At 54.5% G+C, this 21,122-nt stretch overlaps 3 protein-coding genes across 7 annotated transcripts; 1 reads left to right on the top strand and 2 right to left on the bottom strand.

Annotated features, from left to right (window-relative positions):
* The first annotated feature begins 139 nt into the window (after positions 1 to 139).
* Positions 140 to 19,287, top strand: PGGHG (protein-glucosylgalactosylhydroxylysine glucosidase). Of its 5 annotated transcripts, none has more exons than XR_008238687.1 (15): positions 140 to 950; positions 4,161 to 4,428; positions 4,957 to 5,167; positions 5,725 to 6,160; positions 7,261 to 7,380; positions 7,578 to 7,709; positions 8,039 to 8,150; positions 9,380 to 9,452; positions 9,966 to 10,102; positions 10,919 to 11,052; positions 11,326 to 11,421; positions 11,906 to 12,003; positions 14,643 to 14,857; positions 14,951 to 15,090; positions 19,107 to 19,287. XR_008238687.1 is itself a non-coding variant. In XM_052810901.1 (14 exons), exons 2-14 carry the CDS (start codon positions 4,170 to 4,172, stop codon positions 15,013 to 15,015), a joined length of 2,088 nt encoding a protein of 695 aa, XP_052666861.1. In that variant the 5' UTR covers positions 140 to 950; positions 4,161 to 4,169; the 3' UTR covers positions 15,016 to 15,147. The 5 variants fall into 5 exon arrangements, 1 of the variants encoding a protein (XP_052666861.1); XR_008238688.1 differs by lacking the exon at positions 19,107 to 19,287 and adding an exon at positions 18,693 to 18,741; XR_008238689.1 differs by lacking the exon at positions 19,107 to 19,287 and adding an exon at positions 15,326 to 17,046 and having other exon boundaries at positions 4,231 to 4,428.
* Positions 17,094 to 19,049, bottom strand: LOC128152546 (interferon-induced transmembrane protein 5-like). The gene is made up of 2 exons (XM_052810904.1): positions 18,288 to 19,049; positions 17,094 to 17,680 (listed from the first exon to the last, which is right to left on the bottom strand). The coding sequence occupies exons 1-2, from the start codon at positions 18,462 to 18,464 to the stop codon at positions 17,462 to 17,464; spliced, it is 396 nt and encodes a 131-aa protein (XP_052666864.1). The 5' UTR covers positions 18,465 to 19,049; the 3' UTR covers positions 17,094 to 17,461.
* On the bottom strand, positions 19,272 to 20,547 carry LOC128152547 (dispanin subfamily A member 2b-like). The gene is made up of 2 exons (XM_052810905.1): positions 20,309 to 20,547; positions 19,272 to 19,745 (listed from the first exon to the last, which is right to left on the bottom strand). Exons 1-2 carry the CDS (start codon positions 20,492 to 20,494, stop codon positions 19,599 to 19,601), a joined length of 333 nt encoding a protein of 110 aa, XP_052666865.1. The 5' UTR covers positions 20,495 to 20,547; the 3' UTR covers positions 19,272 to 19,598.
* Between the last annotated feature and the right edge of the window lie 575 nt (positions 20,548 to 21,122).

Below are 21,122 nucleotides of genomic sequence, written 5' to 3'. Positions count from 1 at the left end.
TCTCTCACATGGGGTTAGCAGATTTCCCTTGAAATTCTTAGAGAAACTTGTCTGTGCCCTGACTTACTCATAAAATCATACTGTGCAAATGAATAAGGGGGGGGGCGAAGACTTCAGAACCCCCCCCCCCCCCCCCCCCCGTTCTGGCCACAGCAAGATCAGCTGCTTGGAAGGATCAGCTATGGCAGAGTTCGAGGAGGTTTTGGCTTGCTGTGAGAAAGGGCTTTTCTGAAAAAGAATATTTCAATTTTCCTTTAATAAAGCAAAGGAAGTAGAGTGCAAGCCTGTTGGGTCAGCTGGGGGAGTGAAATGCTCTTCACCTCTGCTGGTGGCTGCTGGAGGAGGTACTCGCACCCCACAGCCTTGGTGGGGTCTCCGCTCTGAAGCGTGTGGGGGGAGCCTGGCTGCTGTCTGGTGGGGTGGGTGTCCCTGCCTCTGCCATAGACTCAGCCCTTGCCTGGACCAGCTGGCAGTCGTGAAGATTAAAGAAAAGACTAAATTAAACTTGCTGTGACAAGGTATGAGCTTAGATCCTTGAATACGAAAGGAGTAGAGCTGGGAGCAAACATCAATGCTTGGGCTCTGCCCTTTGCTGGATTTCTCCAAGGCATCTCGGGTATCTGTGGCAACAGCGCTGATCCAGGAAGGCTCTGTTGTGCAGAGAGCATCCGCCTCTTCGTCTGCTTTCCTGGTGAATCTGGGAAGCTGGTGAGCGGAAGACCAGGAGCAGTTGACACGGGAGAGCTCTTTGACCTTTCCACCCCTTGTTTTGGTAAGGAAGGTGTACAGCAGCTCTTTTTCTTAACCCGGACACCCTTGCTGCTCCTCCTCTTTTTCCTCAGCTTCCTTCCTGGGTATTTTCTGGCAGGAAGGCCACTCCAGGACGTGTTACCACGTGTGCCCATGGAAAACCCTCTCTTTGGTCCTGTTTAGCAGCGTTGGACCCAGAGGTAGGACAAACAACATTGCCTTTACTTGTGCCCCCCCGTTTCTTCCCTACAAGCTCATGTTTCCAGTGCAGTCTCTGACCTTGTGTTCCTTCTGACTCAGTCGATGGCTGTATCTGTTCTCTTTGGGGCTGGCAGTGGTGGGCTTGAGGCTGAATCTGGAGGGACTTGTCGCGCCTCACTCAGGGGGAAGCGGTGAGGAGCCTTCGCCTTTCCCAAGAAGCAGCCAGCAAAGAGACACAGTGTTTTTCACTGCTTCTGGACCGAGGAAACACATTTTCACTTCCTTAATACTGACGGCAGCTTGGCTCGAGTTGGACATTGGCTTTTCTGTGGATTTACAGAGAGGAGAACAGATGTATAATATCTATCCTGTAAATGCTGGATTGTTCAATAAGATAATCCTCCTTTCTGAGCACCAGGGCAGAGGCACAGCATCTGGCTGCAGCACTTTCCGTGCCTCCCCTGATCCACGAGGACAGGGCCATAGATCTTCCTGCCGAGAGAGGTTTGTTTCTACAAGGACCAAACATTCTGCACAGGGCAGGACAGCGAAACCACTGCGAAGCCCCTCTGACGTGTTAGAGACATGGGCAGTGCTTGATGGGGGCTGAGTAGGGAACCCCGAAGATGCTTCTGCTGCAGGAGTGTGAAGGCTGATGAGTAAAAGCTGGGGCTGCCCCACGCTTGGGCTGTGCTTGGAGATGGCTCAGAGCGTGGGGAAGGGAGCAGGAAAGGCTTTGAGACAGAAGAGACATAGGATCAAGTAACAGGTGGATCTGGGAGCTTCCGTCTTCCAGTAAGCATTGACAAGTGAGCTGGAGGCATATCTGGGATCCAGGGGGAATATCCACCTGGATCCACAGTAATTTGCTCCTTTGCCCCCTCTGCCTCTGAGCTTGGGTTTGTAGCACAATACTTCTGTGCTGTCCTACGCTTGCTGTGTTAGATGGGGAGTGAAAGTGTCTTTGGAGGGGCTGTCACCTCCCCTTGCTGAAGGGCATGACATGGGGTGAATTTTGGCTGTTGCATTCAGCAGTTATGGCATCTGCTTTTTGGCTTGCCTGTGACAGAAGGCAGCAGGAGCTTTGCCAGCTCCAAATGGTCTGCAGGGAAACAGCTTGAGCCTTTGCCACGGTCAGAGGACACGCATGCAGCACTGTGACTGTCTCGAGGACTCACACCGGTCAAACTCGGTCATGGATCTCTTTGGAGAACCACGTTGCAGCAAGGCGAGAGCCTGGGCATGGTCACGCCAGGGCAAAGAGCCTGCTGGGGACAAGTGCTGGGTCCAAGACGGCATGGTCCGGGTGCGTGGCGGAGCTCAGCCCAGGGAAGGATGGGCATCTTCTTGTGTAACGGCAGGTGACCTGCCCCTCTTTGGGGACAGCATGGTAAAATGCTGCTCCATCTGTAACTGGGCTTTAGAAGCAATAGAAGTCAGGGGCTGGGAGAAGTGGGGCTGGACGCCAGCAGTACCCCTGCGGTGCGGGAGGTCAGGGCAGGGTGCTCGCTGGCACCGGTGCCGTGCCCGGAAGAGCGCGCTGCGGTGGGGACAGAGGGGTCATGGGAAGGAAGCCGGGAAAAGCGTGCCAGAACTGAAGTCTGGATCCGTTCCCTCTGAAAGCAGGCAAGGAAAAGGGTTAGAGCGTGGCTGGGGACAAAGGGCAGTTATCCCACGTAGTTCCTGCTGCGGAGGTGTGTGTGCTGTTCCTCCCGCGCAATGGCTGGAAAGCAGCCGCAGCTCTCCGCCAGAGCTGTTGCTGCATTTCTCAGGCGGCTTTTAGATGGTAAATCATCGGAGATTGTTTTTTCTCTCTCTGTTCCTCCTTTCCCAGAGCACAGGGCAGCCCCAGGATATCTGTGGTCTTTGCTGTGGGCGATGAGCTCATCTGGGCAAACACCTGCCTGTCAAGATTTATTTTTTTTATTACTATTATCTTTTTTTAAGGAGGGAGGAAAAAAAGTCATTTCCTTCCTCCTTTCTCAGTTGGGCAACTTCCGTCCTTCCCCTCCCCGCACGGGAGCCCCACGGCCAGAGTTCACTCTCAGCCCTAGACCAAAGGCAAGAGCTAACCTCCTCACTTTCTGCAGCCCTTTTGTGTTTGTTTTTGGGTGGTTGGTTTTTGGTTTTTTGTTTTTTTTTTTAACTTGAAGGCAGGAAGAGGATTTTTCTCACAATTCAATCTCAGGCACTGCCTGGCATGAGGAAACAGAGCCAACCCTGAGAGCTGCCAGCAGCTAGCTGCTATCGGGGGGGATTTTGGGGACCACCAGCCTGGGCTGGGCATGTTCTCCCTGCTCTCGTGCCCCCCCCGACTGGCTTTCCAGCTCTGCTTGGAGAGTCTCTCAGTGCCTTACTTTATTATTTCTATATTATTCTAGTGCTTAGCATTGCCAGGCACCAGCTACTGCTTCCTTTTGTGAGGTGCTGTTTACATGTGTCTATATGTGTCTATCTTTAACATATATTCATATATTTGTTTATATATTGTGTATAAATATATCTTTTTATATATTTATATATATATTTCAATGAAATAAAAAGCTCCTAGCCCAGCAAGCCAGTAACTGAAGCTGAGCTAGAGATGCAAGAGTGAGGAGGAGCACAGGGGTACAGTGAGTTGGGAGATGGGGAGCTGCTGAGGCCACAGAAGAGTGTTTAATAGTGTCATGGAATAGTGTTGGGAGGAAGAGGAGGAAAGAAGAGGAAGGTGGCTGTGTTGTACTGGGAGAAACTGGCGAGATCCTGTCACGGAGAGGGCAGCGGAAGGGGAAAAGGGGGGGAAATTGGGGAAGCAACAGAGCCAATGAGTCGGTGAGGTTTGGGTGAGCTGGAGGAGCTGCCTCACTTGGCTGGGAGCTGGCTGGAGCAGAGAGAGAACAAGGGAAGCTGCAAAGGAAGAAATGAGCCCGGGTGGAGGAGAGCTGCCCCAGGCACTGGGAGGAAAGCTGGGATGGAGGAAAACTGCTGGTAGAGGTGCTGGTGGTCATCAGAAGGGAGACTAAAAGAAATGGAGACCCTAGGAGTGCAACGGGGCTGGAAGCAGGTGAGCAGCCAGCTTTGCTGATGGCCGGGGTGTTACAGGCAGGTTACAGAGAGAGAAGCAGCTTGCAGCCCCTGCTTTCGGCTGGCGTCCAACATGGCCACGATCAGCCTGTCCCAATTTTGTCCGTTCAACCCTTGTACCTGACTCTGTTGTTGTTCTGCAGCTTGGGTTGATGAAAATGGCTGATGGCAAAGAGGACCCTGCCGTGTTCACCTCCACTTCTCTGCCCTCAGACCCACGGCTGCTGGCTACGGTGACTAATGCTTACCTGGGCACCCGTGTGTACCGGGACATCCTCCACATCAACGGCGTGTACAACGGGGCAGTGGGAGACACGCACCGTGCCGACATCCCCAGCCCCGTTAACGTTAGGATGATGGTGCCTGGTGCGGACAGCCTGGCTGAGACCTTCACCTTGAACACCCGGACGGGTAAACAGCAGAGCACGGGCAGGAACCTCCTTGTCCTGCTGCCTCCTTTCACATCTTCATCTTGGGCACCCATTGCTCTTTCCCTCTAACTGCTGGTGACCCTCTTCTAGAAGTTAAACCCCTCTTTGCCTGTGTTGGCTCTTCCACAAGGTCGCATCTTTCTTCTCCCCATTCTCTGTTTGCCTGAGGGGTGTTGTTCTGAAGTCATGTGGGAGCAAGTGGCGAATTCCCCTTTCTTGTGAGAATAAGAGCGATTTTCAGACTGTATCTCAATCCCTGCTGGAGCTAGGCTTGGCAAACAGTGTTTAATCATGAAGCCTGATAAAATGTTTTATAGCACAAATCATTCCTCAGTGGCTTAGCCAGATTCAGTGTGTTAACAGTGGTGTGCAGTCAAAAGCTGTGTTTGGATCTGGACTTGGGAAAGACGGTTCCTTTGTCGGTAGGAACCAGGCAGAAATGGGAGTCTGGGGCAGAACATCAGGACCTGATGGTTCAAAAGGCTGACAGCTCTCGTTGTGCTTACAGGAACCTTCAGCCATGTGCTTCAGGCAACAGATTATGGAGCCACCCATCAGATCTATGCTCACCACTCCCTTGTCCACTTGATGGCCTTCAGCATCACCATCTGGCGATCAGCTCACACCACCCAACCCATCACAGTCCAGCTCCAGACTCCTTTTGTGCCAAAGAGCCAGGACTTGGACCTGAACCAAGGACCAGATTTCCAGGGAGCACAGTGAGTTTGGATCGTGGGGGGACCTTGCCCTGAATACATCCTTCATGGGCTGTTGCACGCTGCCCTGCTCACCGTTAGGAAATAAATTGCAAAAGTAAGGCTAGAGCTAGACTGAAATCGTAAGTAGCATGGAGGCTTGTGTAAATCTGCTTCTTCCTGGCAGGTATAAACAAAGCCCAAAATTAAGCATAGAAATATTTTTATTAGTTGCAACTCCAGAATTAGTACTTACACCAACATGTAAAAGAGCAACAAAGGCCACAGGGACTAGATGTGATTACAAAGAAATGAGTTTGGGGAAGATGGCGAGTTTGGAGGAGATGGCCTCTGAAAATGGCTTGCTGGGGTTGGGGACCAGTCATAATGAATTTCAGTCTCCTGCACTTTGGGGGTGGGACAGCAGCTGAGCTGAAGCTTGGGGACAAAGGAGCTTCCACCCTGGGTGGGAACGGGAGCCTGACACCCGCAGCCAGGTGAGGTCCCCTCTGCGTGGGTGGACGTGATGGAGTCCCACCTACTCCGCTCTCCCTTCCCTGGTTGCTTGATGTCTCCCACAGCTACGTCTACGGGAAGACGCTGGTTCCTGAGGTGGAGGGGGGACCCCGTCCCACAGTTCACATGCTCTGGACTCCCGTGCCACAAACCTTGACGTTGTGCGGGGAGGAGCGGGAGCGATCCTGGGAGTTCCTGACGGCTGTGGCCGAGAGCGAAGAGGAGGCGAAGAGGAGCTACAGCGAAGGGCTGGCCCTCGTCACTGCTGGCTCCCTGCACTCCTCCCATGTCCACGCGTGGGCCATGCTGTGGCGAGGCTGCTGCGTAGACCTGGATGGACCTCTGCCTTTGAGGCAGGCCCTCTACGGGTGTCTCTACTACCTGCTGAGTGCCATCCCGCCCCAGGGAAACCCGGGCTTCCTCTTCCACGGCATCAGCCCTGGCGGCTTGTCCAACGGCACTCAGGGCGAGGACTACTGGGGGCACGTCTTCTGGGACCAGGTGGGTGGAGGTCATGCTGGCTGGTAACCTGGGGGCTTTGTACAGTGACTGGGATGGAGAAGACTCAGAGAAGGCTCAGCAGGAGACGGCTTTCTCCTTACCCGCAAGTAGGGGTACCCTGGCACCAGCCTCTTGTTAGAGAGCATCCTCCTGATCCTTTTGTAACAGCTGCCCAGACCCAGCTTGATCCCTGGAGTTACTCATCTGGGTTGTCCTCTAAATCAAAGGCAAATTGCCAAAATTGAAGCTAGGTGCCTGGGGCTGCTGCCTAGCCAGTGAGGGCGAGGGGCCAGGAGAGACCCCACCGCAGGGCAGAGCCCTTCCCCAAGCTGAGGCATGGGGCTAAGATAGTTCAGGTTGCTCACCCAAGGGAGCTTCAGTGACCAGCTTAGAGCACGGCCACCAACTTTTAGCTGTTTAAAACAAAGCAAGTTGAAACCTGCCCTTCTCCTTTCAGCTTTGGTGGCATCAGGGAGCCCTATTGTGCCTGAATCACTGAAAAAACAGAAAAGTTTTCTGTGATGGGCTCATTCAGGTTTTAAACGTAGGTTTGGTGTGTACTCGATAAACCGGCTGGGCTGGGTGGCTTTGCCCCAGCCAGAGGCTGCGATCTGCTCTCGGAGCAGCCACGGCGACTGGGTGCGCAGCTCTGCAGCTGAAAAACCATTGCACGGGGTGAGCAGGAGACACTGCCGGGTGGTGTTGAGGCTCCTGTGCTAAACCTAGTCTGGTCTTTCAGTGGGCAAGGGTTTTTCAGTCCTGTGGACCTTGTGTGCTTTCTTCCTGGTGATGCGTGTGGTTTTGACCCTCTCCAGAGCTTCTGGTTTTGGAGGACTCCTGCCTCCCTTCTCTTGCATGATGGGGGGGAGGTCCTGCTGAGATCATCCTAGGGAGATACCAGAGAGCAGCAGGCATGGGCAGAAGCAGTCCCTTGTGGATTTATCCCTTTTAATGAGCCCATGGGACAGCACCTTTAAGTAGTAGCAAAATCACAGTCAGAGCATTCGGCATGGGGGTGGCCTTGAAGGGTGAAACTGGTGGGAGCATGTGGGTGCCCCACCAGGCAATGCCACCATCTTGCCTTGCTTGGATGTTTCCAGGACACCTGGATGTTCCCAAACATTCTGCTGTTTTATCCTGAAGCTGCCAGAGCCATCCTGGAGTACCGGATTCGCACGCTGGAAGGGGCCTTACGCAATGCACAGGAGCAAGGCTACAAGGTGGGGACAGCGATGTTGGGCTGAGGGCAACGCAACCCAGCCACTGCCACCCGGGAGGACAGCTGGGCTTTGCTTTTCATCTCTGGCTCTAGTTTTAGCCAGGGGCTGTGAGCAGGGCATTGCCCACAGGTGGTGGGCAGGGGAGAGCATCTCGAGATGTTGTGCTCAGCTGCCTCATGGACGTCTTCTCCTGGCAGGGTGCTAAGTTCCCATGGGAGAGTGCAGCCACCGGCCGGGAAGTCTGCCCTGAAGAGATCTATGGAGCCCAAGAAATCCATATCACTGGGGATGTTTTGATGGCTTTTGAGCAGTATTATTGCACCACGCAGGTAAAGGGAGCGTGTGCCACCTGCATGGCCTGGTGGCAAGGCCTGCAGGGCATCTGGTGACTGTCACTGTCCCTTCCCAGAGAAACTCTGCTGTTGTCTGCTCCTGTCAGAATTGCCGGTAGCACCCCAGGGTCGCTTCTTCAGCCCTGCCTCCTCTGTCCTTTCTCCTCACGGGTGGCTCAGCATCCTGTTGGCTCAATCCAGGCCAGTTTTCTGACCTTTTCTCCTGCTACATCCATCTCCTTAGAGCTCTTGTCTTTCTGCTGAGTTTGGGTCTGGTGGGGTCTCCCTCATGTGCCTGTTTTTCCTCTGGCTTTGGCTCCCTCCAGGACCAGAAGCTGTTCAGGGAAGATGGAGGCTGGAAGCTGGTGGATGCTGTGGCTCAGTACTGGTGCAGCAGGATGGTATGGAGCGAGGAGGAGCAATGCTACCACATCAAAGGTACTTCTGCAACCGCCAGACCTGTTTGTAGGGAAGGGGTTTGTGAGCAGAGGCTCGGAGCCCCTCCGGTCAGACCTGGACGGGAATGCACGGGTTCTTCAGACTCCGGCCCTCTAGAATATCTGCTAGATGATGTTTGTGTCTGTATGAACACAGGGTAAGATGCTTGGCTCTCTTCCAATGCCACGGTACTGGTTGTTTTTTCTCTCAGCCCCTTGCCACTCATAGGACACCTCTAAATGTCTCCTTCCATAGTGGTACAAGCTGATGCCACAAGCATGGGTGCCTTCAGATCTGCTGTTGTGACTGGTGGCACTTAGAGAAAACAGAGTGCAAAGGCTTTAGAGAGGAAGGACTTTTATAAGTCTTTTCTAGGAGACCTGAGTTTAAATCCCCCAGGGAATCTGCAGGAGTTTAATCCCTTGAAGGACATCTGGTGCTGTTGGTGCAGAACAAGTACAACTGCTGATATGTCTGGCAGGGCAAAGGGTCTCTCCCCAGGCAGTAATCCTGCTGAAGCAACATTATGTTAACGAGTGCAAGTTACCAGTGATGGGCTGCTTCTGAAAGGGGACACTGAGGAAGAAAACGAGAAGTGAAGATGTGTTTGTGGGAGGAGGTTCTGGAGGAGAAGGCTGGGTTAGAGCAAAGGGGTCTCGATGAAAATGGGGTGATCAGAGCTAGAAGAGCCCCTGGGGTTACTGCAGGCTGGATCTTGGTGCAAAGATCCTCGGAGACAGCCCCAGTGCCCCCAGAGGAGTCACATATTTAATTGTCTATTTTCATGTTTCTCTTGGGAAGTGGCCATCTCTCCTCCTGGGGACAATCTGCACAAAAGCAGCAAAGGAAGGAGCTGAGTGTGTAGCTAGGGAAAGATTTAATGACTTGATTGACTTGATTGAATGACTTGAAAGAATTTATAGGTCACCTCGCCTGTCAAGTGAGGGAGATGCCCTCACGTTGAAGGTATCTGCTTCCCATCAGCCAAAGCTGTAAGCCAAGTTGCTTCTCCTTCACAACAAGCATCACTTACGTTCTCTATTGAGCATTGCACCAAGATCGCTGTGGGATCCTGCCAGAAGCAGAGAGGCGACGCCTTGCCAAGTGGGCAGGCGTCCCTGCAATGGGAGAGCTTCCCTTCCTCGTGCCACCTCCCTGAGGAGGGGCACAAAGCCATGCCAAACCTCAGGTTTGCTGCGGTGTGAAGTGTCCCCTTCCTCTTCCTCCAGGTGTCATGCCCCCAGATGAGTATCATTACCGGGTTGATAACTCTGTTTACACCAACGCCGTGGCCCAGCGGAGGTAACGCGCATGCCTTGTTGAAGCACTGGCTCATCTCTCTTCTTTTCTGCCTAGCAATATGGCAGGGGTAGGAGGCAGGAGGGCTCCCACGTGGGATACACCTTTCCTCTCTTCACATACCTCTACCTGAGCTCGTCTCCTTTGCCTGCCTTTGCAGTCAGCAGAAAGAAGTAGGTGGTCCCATGGTGGTTCATCTGACCTGTTTCAGGTGTCTGCATGAGACTGAGAGGGATTCCACTTCACAGGAGGGTTTTTCTCCCTGCATTTTATGAGGTGTCTATACAATTAGCCAGTTGGAGACATCTAAAGCTAGAGGAATGGACTCCCAACCAACTCCAGCAATGAAAGCTGTTACCCCAAGCTTAAACTTTGACCCATGCTCTTTCAGAGTAGCTGTTTCTTTGCAGTTACGGCTCAATTAGTTCTTTCTGTTCCCTTTCTTCTCTTCCCCTCTCTGAGGCGGTCACAGGCACCCATGCATGACGTAAAGCATTGTTCCTTGCTTCTTTTCAGCTTAAATTTTGCAGCTGATATTGCTCGGGACTTCTTGATCCCTGTGCCAGAGGAGTGGGTGGACTGTGCCAAGAAAATCAAAGTGCCCTTTGATGCAGAGAAGAAATATCATCCGGAGTACGATGGTTACAGCCCAGGTGAGTGGAGAGGCAGCAGCAGAGCTTTGAGTTGGCCACTGCTCTTTCTTTGTAAGCCTGCAAGAAGTGGGGACTCTGACTTTTTCAAAGAGGGGAACAGTGGCTGAATGGTTGGCTGAAGTAAAAATCTCTAGTGTTGCTCTCCCAAGTGCAGCATTTGGGTTGCGAGTGTGGAGACCCTGGCTTGTAGATGTTTTTTCTGCCTCTTGGCAGATCGTTTCTCATTAGTGGGCTCATAAAATTAGGAAATTTGGGAACACAGAGAGTAGGAAGAGACTTTTAGTACTAGGCTGCGATGACATGGTTGCTATGAAGCCATTGCTGACAGTTAGGTCTATCTTTCCAAGGTCAAGTGCCATGTGTTGTCCTTCCAGCACCCCTGAGCCCTCTGGAATTGAAGGGGCCAGTTCCAGTAGAAATGCATACCCAGTTTAGTGCCCCTTTTCTCACAGTTAGAGGCAGGGTAATCTGGGTGCATAGCGTCGTGGGAGCTATTTCTTTGCACATGAAATTTAGGTGACACCAGTCTGGGTGCCATCATGTTAGGGCTGTGCCAGCGTCCTGCCTTGACACAGCTTCCAGCAAACATGGCACCAGGGACAAACCATAACCTGCTGTTCTGGTCTGCCTTTAGCAAGGCAGCAAGGAGTTATCCTCCCTGCAGCTCCACTACCTTCCCCCTGTTGATGTGGCCTTTGTTGTTCTAAGTTTATGATTCTGTGTGAGTCAGGTTCGTTCGGCGTATGAATAAATAGACAATCAGTCTGCCATTTACTCCCAGCTGGCATACGTGGTCTCACCAACTCCTTTCCCCAGGTGAACCTGTGAAACAAGCTGACGTTGTCTTGCTTGGATTCCCACTGATGCACCCCATGAGCTCTGAAGTCCGGAGAAATGACCTGGAGATGTATGAATCCGTCACTGAGCTGGATGGGCCAGCCATGACCTGGGTAAGGAGAGGGGCAAAGCCTAAGATGGGATTCATCCACGAGGTGGTTGTTTCCGTCTGAGTTAGTCACTGCCAGCCCCATCAGTGGGCACGATTTTTCAGACCTGCTTTAAACTCTAAGGGAGCGTGGACGGTGCAGAGCTAGAGACGTGTGCTGCAGATGTCTACTCTGGGCCAGAAGGATGCCAGCTGTGGTGTCACTCTGGAGCATTTGCTGTATTGTCACCCCTGGGGGAGACAGGAGCTGGTGAAAGGCTGTTTTTCTCTCCTGCAGAGCATGTTTGCAGTGGGCTGGCTGGAGCTAAAGGAGGTGCAGAGAGCCCAGAGCCAACTGAACAAGTGTTTCAGCAACATCACAGAGCCCTTCAAGGTTAGCTGTGTCGTGGGTACTCCCTGTGACAAACGCCTCTTGTTTCTGTCTTGCCTGTTCCTAAGCAGGTCACATCGCACTGGTTGCTATGAGATATCACTTGGACTGGAGCCTATGCTGACTGCATGTGGGGTCACTAGGGTATTGTTATATTAACTAGGTGGTTGCACACTCTGTATCTTCTCTGTATGCTTCCGAAGAGCAGTAAGGAGGCATCTGCTTCCTACCAGGCAATACAAAGCCAAGGGTCAGTATCACGCTCGCCCCAGGCTTCCTTCTGCTTGCCAGGGATGGCAAAGGGAATGGCGATGGTGGTATGTAGAGATGCATCAGAGCCCACCCACTGCCTCATGCCAGGATGGGCATGGTCATTGCAACACTCCACATATGTGACAGTGCCAATGATAAGCATATTCAAATCCACAAAACTGTATGAAAAGTCCCAATGCAACTGTTGAGTCATTTCTTTCTCTTGCTGGAGCAGATCTGGGTGGAGAACTCAGATGGGTCAGGAGCTGTGAACTTCTTGACCGGGATGGGTGGATTCTTGCAAGCTGTCCTCTTTGGCTACACAGGGTTCAGGTGAGCCCCTATGTTATGTTACATTTAATTTCTAAGCAACTACATGTCACTCGAAACCTTACTGTTTAGCTGGAGCAATGTGGTTTTACTTATGAAAAAGAAGGGAACTTGCCGCATCCAGAATATCCTCCAAAACTCCCAACAGGTAACAAACAAACAGGAACATCAATGATCCTGGATGAACTGTGGATACTGGGGACAGTTAGTCACTGGTGGAGAACAGGGTGGAGTTATCAGAAATTATAAGCTTTGGTCCATTTCTCCTCCAGCTATGTCAGTGTTGAAAGCTATTGGCTTCAAAAGGAGTCAAAGCTAGGCCAACACTGAGCTCTTCAACACTAGTTGACGCCCTCAGTGAAGAGGGACATCTCTGTATGATGTCAGGATTGTGGGTAGCCTGTATCATTTTGCTGTCTGCATGTCAGAAACACATCCAGACCTGCCTGCTCCATAGGTGGTTGTAGCTTTGGTTTCTTCACAAAGTGTGGATGAAGCTTAAAGACTACGATCCACCAATTACATTGGCCTTTTGGTTAACTAATTGAAGAGAAAGTCTGTACAAGCACCTTGCAGGCAAATACAGGACTTCTTCTTAATACACCTTATACGCTGTGGCCCTTCTAAGCGGACCTTTGTAAATGGAGACCCCAGTCCTCTACCACCGCACTGAGCTGCCGTAGGCCTAGTCCCACTTTAAAGACGGGAACAGATTCAGAACTGGTAAGAGACTCTCTCTGGGTCTCTTGATGAGTTAGTTGCACAATTGGGAAGCTAAATGTCATTCCCTAAGTCTGTCCTCTGGCTTAGCTATAACATCATCCCATCTCCTTTGGATGTGGTGCGGAAAGACCTTCTGCAGCCCCTCTGAAGCAATCTGACATCTGCACACATGTGACTCTGCAAGCCTCTGTGGAGGAAAGTGCTCAGCTGGCATTGCCACAGCATTAAAATATCTTAGAAAAAACATTAAGCTGTTCATATAATTTCAAAGCTGTGTCTAGTATCCAAAGCAGCCCGGTGGTTTCAACCCTGAAGCAATGGGCTCTTGAGCATATTCTTAGTTTAATTGAGGATGGATCAAGCTGACAAGCCTTTTGATTTCCATTGAAACCTTCTAGCACTAACTATGTGTTTTTACTCCATGTGTGTGGCCAGAAGCTGCTGAGAAACCCACCGGTTTCTTGGTGGAGCTGGGTGTGAGCTACCATATTCCCAGCTGAAAACCTCAATCTCAGTTTTTGCAAAGCTCGAAGGTCTTCAGATGCTCTGTGTGTCAGTTTGGGCCCCTCTTGGCACAGGCTTAAGCCACAGGCTTTGGGGCTCCAGCCAAATTTCCGCAGATGTTGAGATGACATTTATGCAGCCATCAAGGCCGCGCTCTTGCCTTGCCTGTTGTAAGCCACAGAGCCTGGCTGGTGCGTTGGCCTGCCCCTGAGGCTCTCCAGTCTTCTGAGCCTCTCTTGAGTCCTCTCCAGTCCGTTGAGCCCTCTCAACAGGCTGGAGATTATGGTCAAGAGCTCTCGCGTGTCAAGATTTGAGTAGGAGATAAGTGACCATCGTCTCTTCTCATCTAAAGCCAAAACACACAAATGGGCTCTGCTTGACTTTGGGTAAAGTCTTGGAGAAAGGATTCAAGCTGTTTGCTTGATTTTTATCTTTCGGTGAAGGAGGACATGTAGCGGTGCTGAGTTTAAAGCCTTTGAAACCGGTGGCAGTGGGAGCTGATGTGGGTTTCTGAAGGTCACCTTGCCAACCCACTTTGGTCACAGCCCAGAGGGAAAGTGAAAACCGAGCTGTGTGGATGCATCTTTGTTGAGGTGGCAAATTACAGAGGAGAGGGGCAGTGCTAGTGGTCAGGCGTGTCTCGTGATTTAATTGAGCAGCACTTCCAGGAGCATCTCTACCAGGCGTGAGGTGAGCTCCCACCATCTCTTCGCTAGCATCATACAGCTTTCAGAGCAACAGCAGGTGAGAACAGATACTTGCTGCTAGGTGCTTGGGCTGAAGCTAAACTTGCATCCTAAAAATCCCAGCTACAGCCATCTCCTGAGCTCCTTACGTGACTGGAGTTTAATTCCAGTACATGGCCCAGAGCCTGCGCCCCTAGGTTCATGTGACCAGATTTCAATGGCAATTCCTGCTTGGGGTCCATGGGTACCTCTGCTTGTTCCTGTGCTCCATTCCCCTCCCTGTCTCAGAGCAGGGCATTCCTGAAGTTTTGCCAGCATAGCTGCTGCTGAAGCCAACTTCTGAACCGGAGTGGGGAACTGAGCCGCATTGGAAGAAAAAAAAAAATCTTTTTCTCTTTTTTATTAAAAAAAAAAAAAATCCAACCTAATGGAAATCACAGACCCCAGCTGAGGAACTGGAAGGGGGACAGGAACGCCTTAGGGTCCTGGGCTGTGTAATCATGGCCCGGGTAGCTCTTCACCACATGCTTCATCCGTGTGTTTGGGATTTGCCTGGAGATCCTTGGGGTACACCAAGGACTCCCTTCTGCCCACAGAGACACGGAGTAACGGGAGGGGCATCTGGGATGTATGAGGCTGTGCTGCCTGGGGAGGTGACCAACCCCACAAAGCTCCTTTCCTTTGTGGCCACCCTTTGTTCCCACTGCTGACATGCTCCTGCCTTTCCAGGGTCACAAGGTCCAGCCTCCGCTTCAACCCTGCCCTTCCCAATGACATCAACAAGTTGAAAGTCACCGGTGTCTCCTACTTTGGCAACAAACTGAAGTTCACCATCGCCAAAGAAGAGATCAGGATCAAAGTGATCGAGTCTCGCCAGGACCCCCTGGCACCTCCCCTGGAAGCTGTGCTGGAGGAGTCGGGGCAGTGGTTTCCCCTGCGTGAAGGTACGGTGTCATCACCTGGATCTGCTTCCTAAAATAAAGACAATTTAGGGAGAAACCATTCCCATATCTCACATGGGTTGGTTTTTGTTGTAGGGCAGAGCATCTCTATCCCCATGGCAGCCGGCTGGATTCAGAGGTCATCCACTGAGATATTTTAAAACTTGGCTGATCCGGGTTTTACCCACCGAAGAAGCAGAAACAAGTTGAAGAGTGGATGTCAGTGGAGGGGGAAGGTAAAGGTGGGGTGGAAGGGGGCAGTCCTAGGCTGTGCCATAAACCCTTTGCCCCCATGGGACTGTGTGCACTGTCTGTCTTTGTGGCCCTGGGGAGGGGGGGTGGACTCAGAGCTCTCGCTGTGGCTGGGGTGGCAGCAGCTCCCTGAGGGATGCTGAGCATCTTTGTCGGTGCCAGGCGGCACTGAGCCCCCTGACTCCCATTCACATGCCTTCAACATCTCTCACTTAACAGAGGAGACAACATCAAGTCTGAAAGCGACTGTTTTAAACCAGTTTTCTAAACACCCATGACTTGCAGATGTTGAAAGCATAAACATTTATAAGGATGCCCCAAGCTGAATGGATCTGTATTTAGTCCAGCCTGTACAGGCACTGTCTCCCAGCTCCTCTGGCATGTCCTGGCTTGGTCCTCACCTTCTCCCAGCCACCTGCGTCACTCCGGGGGCTCAAAGGGCTGTGGAGGCTCAGCCACCGCTGCTTTGCCATGTCAGTCCCACCTGCCAGCGAGCAGAAAGAGGAGGATCCCTCGGCTGCGACGCACAGCAGCCTCTGGGGTTTTCAATACACCCCAAATCCTGCTGACCCCCGTAATGAGAAACTCAGTAAAAGCAGCATGGGGCAGCAGGCAGCGTGGCAGGGTGGATGGAAGTAAGGCTGGAGTTGAGTGTTACTTTGGCACTAATGTTAGTCACAAAATACACAGCCAAAAGCATTTTAGCCCCATTTGGGCAGCACACAGCTCCTTTTCTTTTGAGTTATTTGGCGTATAAAATCCCTATCGTGTTATCTACATTATCATCTCTCTTTTCAAGCAGTTTTGGAGTTAAAGCCCTTCAAACTTGACATTTGAAGGGCTATAGGAAGCCCAGGCATCAGTTATCATTAATATTATGTCAGATGGTAAGTGCAGAGTTTTTCTGGGGTCTGAGCAGAGTCCTCCTCTGGCTAAGCAGCCTCAGGGAAAGCACAGACCTGCTGTGTATTTGTTAAAGGCATTTTTGGTGTCCTAGAAAGCCCCAAGGGAGAGGAGAAGGGCTGTGCCCATGTACACATGCAAATGGGGGCCATGATGCCCCCCCAACACACAGCTTACACCTCGCAGCATTGTCCCCTCCTGCATCCCCCTTCCTGGGGGTGGGTTTGGTGCCTCGTTTCCCAGCCCCAAGCCTTTGCTAGAGCAGACGTGGGTCAAAGCGAGGGGATGTCGAAGGCATTCCCTGCCCTGCCAAGGTCTGTCCTTTCTCAAAAAACCCCAGGAACCTCAGCTGAATCCCACGGAGTTTATAAAAAGCCCTGCGGCCACTCCCTGCTACAGGCAGCATGTGGGAACGCTTAGGGAAGGAGGCAAAGTGACTCCCCCACCTTATAATTATGCTGGCTCTCCATCAGGCCTCGTCAAAAGTCACCCAACCCCTAATTAGCAGCAGTCCTCAGCAGCAGGGCAGGACAAAGGGACCCCTCCGTTCCCTCACCCCTGATAACAGCCCTGTGGGCTGCACCTGGATTTGGATTTTGATGGGGCTGGGGATAAAGCCCAGCTCTGAGCCGCATCTCAGATGGCATTAAAAGGGGTCTCCCCTCCCCCTAAAAAGGCATCCTTTTAGTCCAGTTGCCAAAACGAGCTGGCTCTGGCCCAGGGAGGGCAATAGGGAGGGATAGCACAGAGCAATGGGCTTGCATCCTGCACTCATCCCCTCTGTCCTTGCCTGGGGACCTGCTGGGGGACATCTGCTTTACTGCAATGAGTTTGCAAGTCTCAGCTCCCCTTGGAGGGGATGACATCTCATCTGCTTGAGCATGTCCCCACAGGGCCAAGAAACTTTTCTGCTTTCCCCTCGTCAGTCACTGGGTGGCTCTAAGGCTCACAGAGATTATTCTCTTGGCTGCGAAGAGCACGATCAGAGTGGAAAAGCTGTATTTATATTATCCCTGTAGCACCCCCCCCCTGCACTGCACACAGGCACGCAGAAGATTCGTGATGTGTGAAATGGTTTAATGATTTAAATAGTAATCACCGAAGCTGGAGGGATGCTGTGCTCCATACAGGATAGAAGGAGTTAAAAAAACACCAGGGTAAACAAAAATAAGTGAGCTGCCCCAAGAAGCGTGGCCAGGAGCCGGGGTCGGGCACCGCAGGGCTAGGAGTGCTGGACCAGGCGGGGGGGGGTGAGGGGAGAGGCAGCGGTGTGGGAGAAGCTTGTGGGGCTGCCTCCCCCCCCAGCCACACGCTGCCCGGTGGGCGTGAAAGCTTGCGGACGTGGTCCTGGGTGGCAGAGATGGGTGGTGGCAGGGTTATGCTGGACCAGTGGTCTTTTTGGGGGGGCCACCAGCCATGCGAAGGAATTTCTACAAGCCCGTCGCCCACCGGTCACTTGTCCTCATCGTCGCTCCCACTGAACTGGTAGGTGAAGAAGCCAACAGACTCCTGGGCGAGCTTGGAGAGGTGGATGACGCCCGTGATGACCAGGGCGGCGAGCAGCAGCGGCAGCACCACGCTCCCCGCCGTGGCCAGGGCATTGTAGCACCGGGCCTTGGAGCTGAAGCGCCGAGCAGCTTCCACGTCCCCGGCCACTTTCCGGTCCCGTGCCTGCAACAGCCGAGAGACGGGGCAGCAGTGCCTGGGCTGCCTGCAGCTCCCTCCCTGTGCCTCCCCCCAGCCCTGCTACGTGGCTTTGGCCCCCTTGCAGCCTGCAATTTAGTCCGCACCAGCTCTACATGCTCCTGCTCCCCTCTTGCCCCTCTTTCTTTGCCGCTGGGATTTTCCCTTCTGCGTCTTTCAGAGCCTCACTGGCTCCAGCTCTTGCTTGCCCCAGTCTTTCCACCCTGGTCCAGTCCAGCTGGAGCTGCTCCTGCCAGACGGCGGGTGGAGGGGCCGGGGGCATCATGGCCCCCCAACACCTTCTAGGAAGAAGCGGTTGGTCCTCCGGCAGTGGCAGGAGGCTGTGGTTCTCCAGGCCATCTCACAGCCTTGTTAATAGGTGGCAGGAAAAATGGGGGGGCTTTACCAGGCGATGGTGTCAGCTGCAACCAGCCTCCTGAGGGTGGTGGGCTCTTGTCCCCTACCCCAGCCCTCCCAGGTAGTTATTTCAGATGCTCTGTGCCTCCTTGGGAAGTCCATCCCTTGGCACCAACATGGGGAGGGCTCCCAGGTGACCCTAAACGTTCAGTCTCCCATCCCCGCTCGGTGCCCCTACCTTGACGGAGAAGGCGAGCGCCACGAAGCCAAGGCAGCAGAAGTTCATGTAGATGGTGTTGAAGATGGACCAGATGAGGTGGTCGCGGGGGGGCGGGGAGATGAGGACGGTCGGAGACGGCTCCCGCTTGTGGGACGGCGCGGGCAGGTAGTCCTCCCGTGGGTAGGAGGTGTCCATAGCCACGGAGAGGGGCACGCCGCGGTTCTCCTGCTCCAGCAGCCTGGCTGGGGGAGTGGGACAGGGCGGCCCCTTTATATAGTCCTTGTCTATGGCACGGCCTCGTCTCCTCTATATATAAACCCGAGAAATTACAGCCCTCCCCGGGCTGTGGTTATCAGACATGCTTGGCTGGGAGCTAGGAGAAACAAACTTGGTTTTGCGAGCCTACACGCTTTTTATATCCAGCCTTCCTCCTGCGATGAGGAGCACAGACAGTTCCAGCATCACCGAAGGAGAGGCCGAGTGCCTGAGGAGGACCATCAGAATGGAGCCATGGGATGACTTCGAAGCCAAGTGACTGTCACTCTGAGGGGCTGATATGAGAGAGACCCTCGGTGCCGGGACCTCTGGCTGCACTGGCTTGCACCAATACTTTCAGCCCAATCCCTCCAGGTGGTCTTGGCTGGGAAGACCCTTCATTTGCAGCACGTTTGGGCTGTCGGATGCATTAAATGGCAACTTATTACCAAAATTTGGAAAAGCTACTTCTACAGGATTCCCTGGAAGTGAGAGGAGATGGGGCTGTGTGGTGGGATGGGGTGTGTACAGCCAGAAAAACTCAGAGGTTTTTTTTTCTTTCCTTCTTCTGCTATGCCTCAGCATTTACGAAGAAACTTATCTGGATCTGGACTGGAAGATCTCTGCACCGTGGTGGGGATAGAAGCAGAGAGCTGTGGAGCTGGCAGCAGGAGGAGGAGGCGGCTGCCCTGAAGATGCACAAGGACACTCTTCTTCCCCACTGATTATAATAAGGCAACAGGCAAGTGGGTTTGGCAGGCGAGCTTTATTTGTGGCAACAGTGATGTACACGTGTGTCACAGATCCCAGGAAGCCCAACAGCTCCTTGCTGAAGCGCACAAGTAGAGAAAAGAGGGGGGCTGTCCCCTGTGTCCCAACCTGGCCCACCCATCCCCTTCCTCGCGGTGGCTGCGCTGGGATGCCCAGGGGTGCGGGCAGCAAGGGGCCGGGGCTTCTCTCCCTTTCGCCACGCGCCTGAAGTGGGGACATTTTGGGGGAAGGAAGAGGGGGGGAGGAGAAGCACCCCACGTGGTGGCAGCAAGCAGGTCCGTGGCCATGCGGCAGTCGGTTGATTCACCGGGTGGTCGCTATGATGACGATGACAATGATGGCCACCACGCTGAGGACCAGCAGGAGGGAGCAGATGATGTTCAACACCTTGGCACGGTTGCCATGCTGCCGGGCACCCTCCAGGTCCCCCAGTACTTTGCAGTCACGGGCCTGTGGGGGCAAATGGGGGGCTCATTAGAGGGGGGACCTGGCTGGGGGGCCGGCCTGGGGTTGGCTGCAACGTGGTGCTGGGACCTCATGGACGCGTGGGTGGGCAGGCTCGGGGCGGCGGGGACGACACTGCATGGGGGGAGGACTGAATCGCGGGGGGGGGGGGGGTGTCCCAGGGCAGGGTGGCATCAGGGGCGTCTGGGATGGGAGACCGGAGCTGGGGGTGCCGGGACAGGAGAGGGGTCCGTGTCGGGCTGGGTCGGGGGGTCCCGGGGAGTGGGGGTCACTGGCCGGGGAAGGGTCCGGGGGGGGGGGGGGGGGGGGGGACACGACCGGATCGGGGCGTCGGAGGGGGCTGGGGTGGGGGGGGTCCCGGGTCAGGGCGGGGGTCGGGATGTGTCGGCTGTCCCGGGCCGGGTTGGCTCTGGGGGTGCCAGGAGGAGCTGGCTGGGGGTCCCGGGCCGGGTCGGGGGTCCCCGGACGGCTTGGCCGGTTCGAGGGGACCGAGCCGGGCTGGTGCGGGGGTGGCGGGTGGGGGTCCCCGGGCCGCCCCCCCCCCTCACCTTGATGGAGAAAACGAGCGCGGGAAAGCAGAGGCAGCCCAGGTAAGCGAGCCCGTAGCCCAGCAGGACGTTGACGAGGGACCAGACCACGTAGTCCCGGGGCTGCCCGTCGGGGCCGGCGGCGGGGGTCGCCCCCCGCCCGGGGGGCTGCAGCGGGATGGACACCTCCGCCTGCCGGGGCTTCATGGCCGGGACGAGCCAGCAGCCGAGGGGAGGGAACGCTGGGGAAACGAAACCCGGCCCCGCACCGCCCCCTCCCGCCGGCCCGGGCCCCCCCCCCGGGGCGGGCAGAGCCGCCGGACGGCCCCCGGCCCGGGGCCACCCCGGGGGGGGGGGTGGCACTGCCGCCCAGGGCACGGTCGCCCGCGTCCCTCTACCTCCACCCGGCGGGTGTGGGGCAGCTGTGGGGAGTCGGGGGGGCTCTGGGGACTCCGGGGGACCTTGGGGGCTCCAAAGCGAAATTTTCCCCCTTGGAGGGCCGCTCCCTCGGCAGCGAAGGGTGGGGAGACGGCACCGAGGTGGGGCAGGGACGGGAGTGGGCTGGGCAGATGGTTTCAGGGTGCTGAGACGAGGGGCAGGCGGCTGCAAGGAAAGGTGGGACCCCCCCCCAGGTCCCCCGCTGAGCCCCGGGTGCCCCGGCAGCGGCTGCAGAGCCTGGCGGTGGCCATCTCCGGCTGGGACTGGGACGGCAGATAACGCGAGCTGGGAGGGGTGCGGGGCGTCTCGGAGCACCCCAGAAGCCCGGGGAGGGTGCGTGTGCTGCTATTTAACTAACAGCACAGACGTGGCACCCCCTTGCCAAGCCCCTTTCCTG

The sequence above is a fragment of the Harpia harpyja genome, chromosome 16, assembly GCF_026419915.1.
Source record: "Harpia harpyja isolate bHarHar1 chromosome 16, bHarHar1 primary haplotype, whole genome shotgun sequence".
Classification (NCBI taxonomy): domain Eukaryota; kingdom Metazoa; phylum Chordata; class Aves; order Accipitriformes; family Accipitridae; genus Harpia; species Harpia harpyja.
Note: the sequence above shows the minus strand (reverse complement) of the source record. Positions and strands in the feature narration are given on the sequence as shown.

What these genes read in the sequence shown, in the direction of transcription:
- LOC128152546 (XM_052810904.1), bottom strand. Translation starts at nt 18,464, where the DNA reads ATGGACACCTCCTACCCACGGGAGGACTACCTGCCCGCGCCGTCCCAC. An exon ending in CGCTCGCCTTCTCCGTCAAG is followed by an intron (nt 17,681 to 18,287) that starts GTAGGGGCACCG and finishes CGGCTGTTGCAG; the next exon opens with GCACGGGACCGGAAAGTGGC.
- LOC128152547 (XM_052810905.1), bottom strand. Translation starts at nt 20,494, where the DNA reads ATGAAGCCCCGGCAGGCGGAGGTGTCCATCCCGCTGCAGCCCCCCGGG. An exon ending in CGCTCGTTTTCTCCATCAAG is followed by an intron (nt 19,746 to 20,308) that starts GTGAGGGGGGGG and finishes TTGCCCCCACAG; the next exon opens with GCCCGTGACTGCAAAGTACT.
- PGGHG (XM_052810901.1), top strand. Translation starts at nt 4,170, where the DNA reads ATGAAAATGGCTGATGGCAAAGAGGACCCTGCCGTGTTCACCTCCACT. An exon ending in GGCACGTCTTCTGGGACCAG is followed by an intron (nt 6,161 to 7,260) that starts GTGGGTGGAGGT and finishes GGATGTTTCCAG; the next exon opens with GACACCTGGATGTTCCCAAA. An exon ending in ACATCACAGAGCCCTTCAAG is followed by an intron (nt 11,422 to 11,905) that starts GTTAGCTGTGTC and finishes TTGCTGGAGCAG; the next exon opens with ATCTGGGTGGAGAACTCAGA.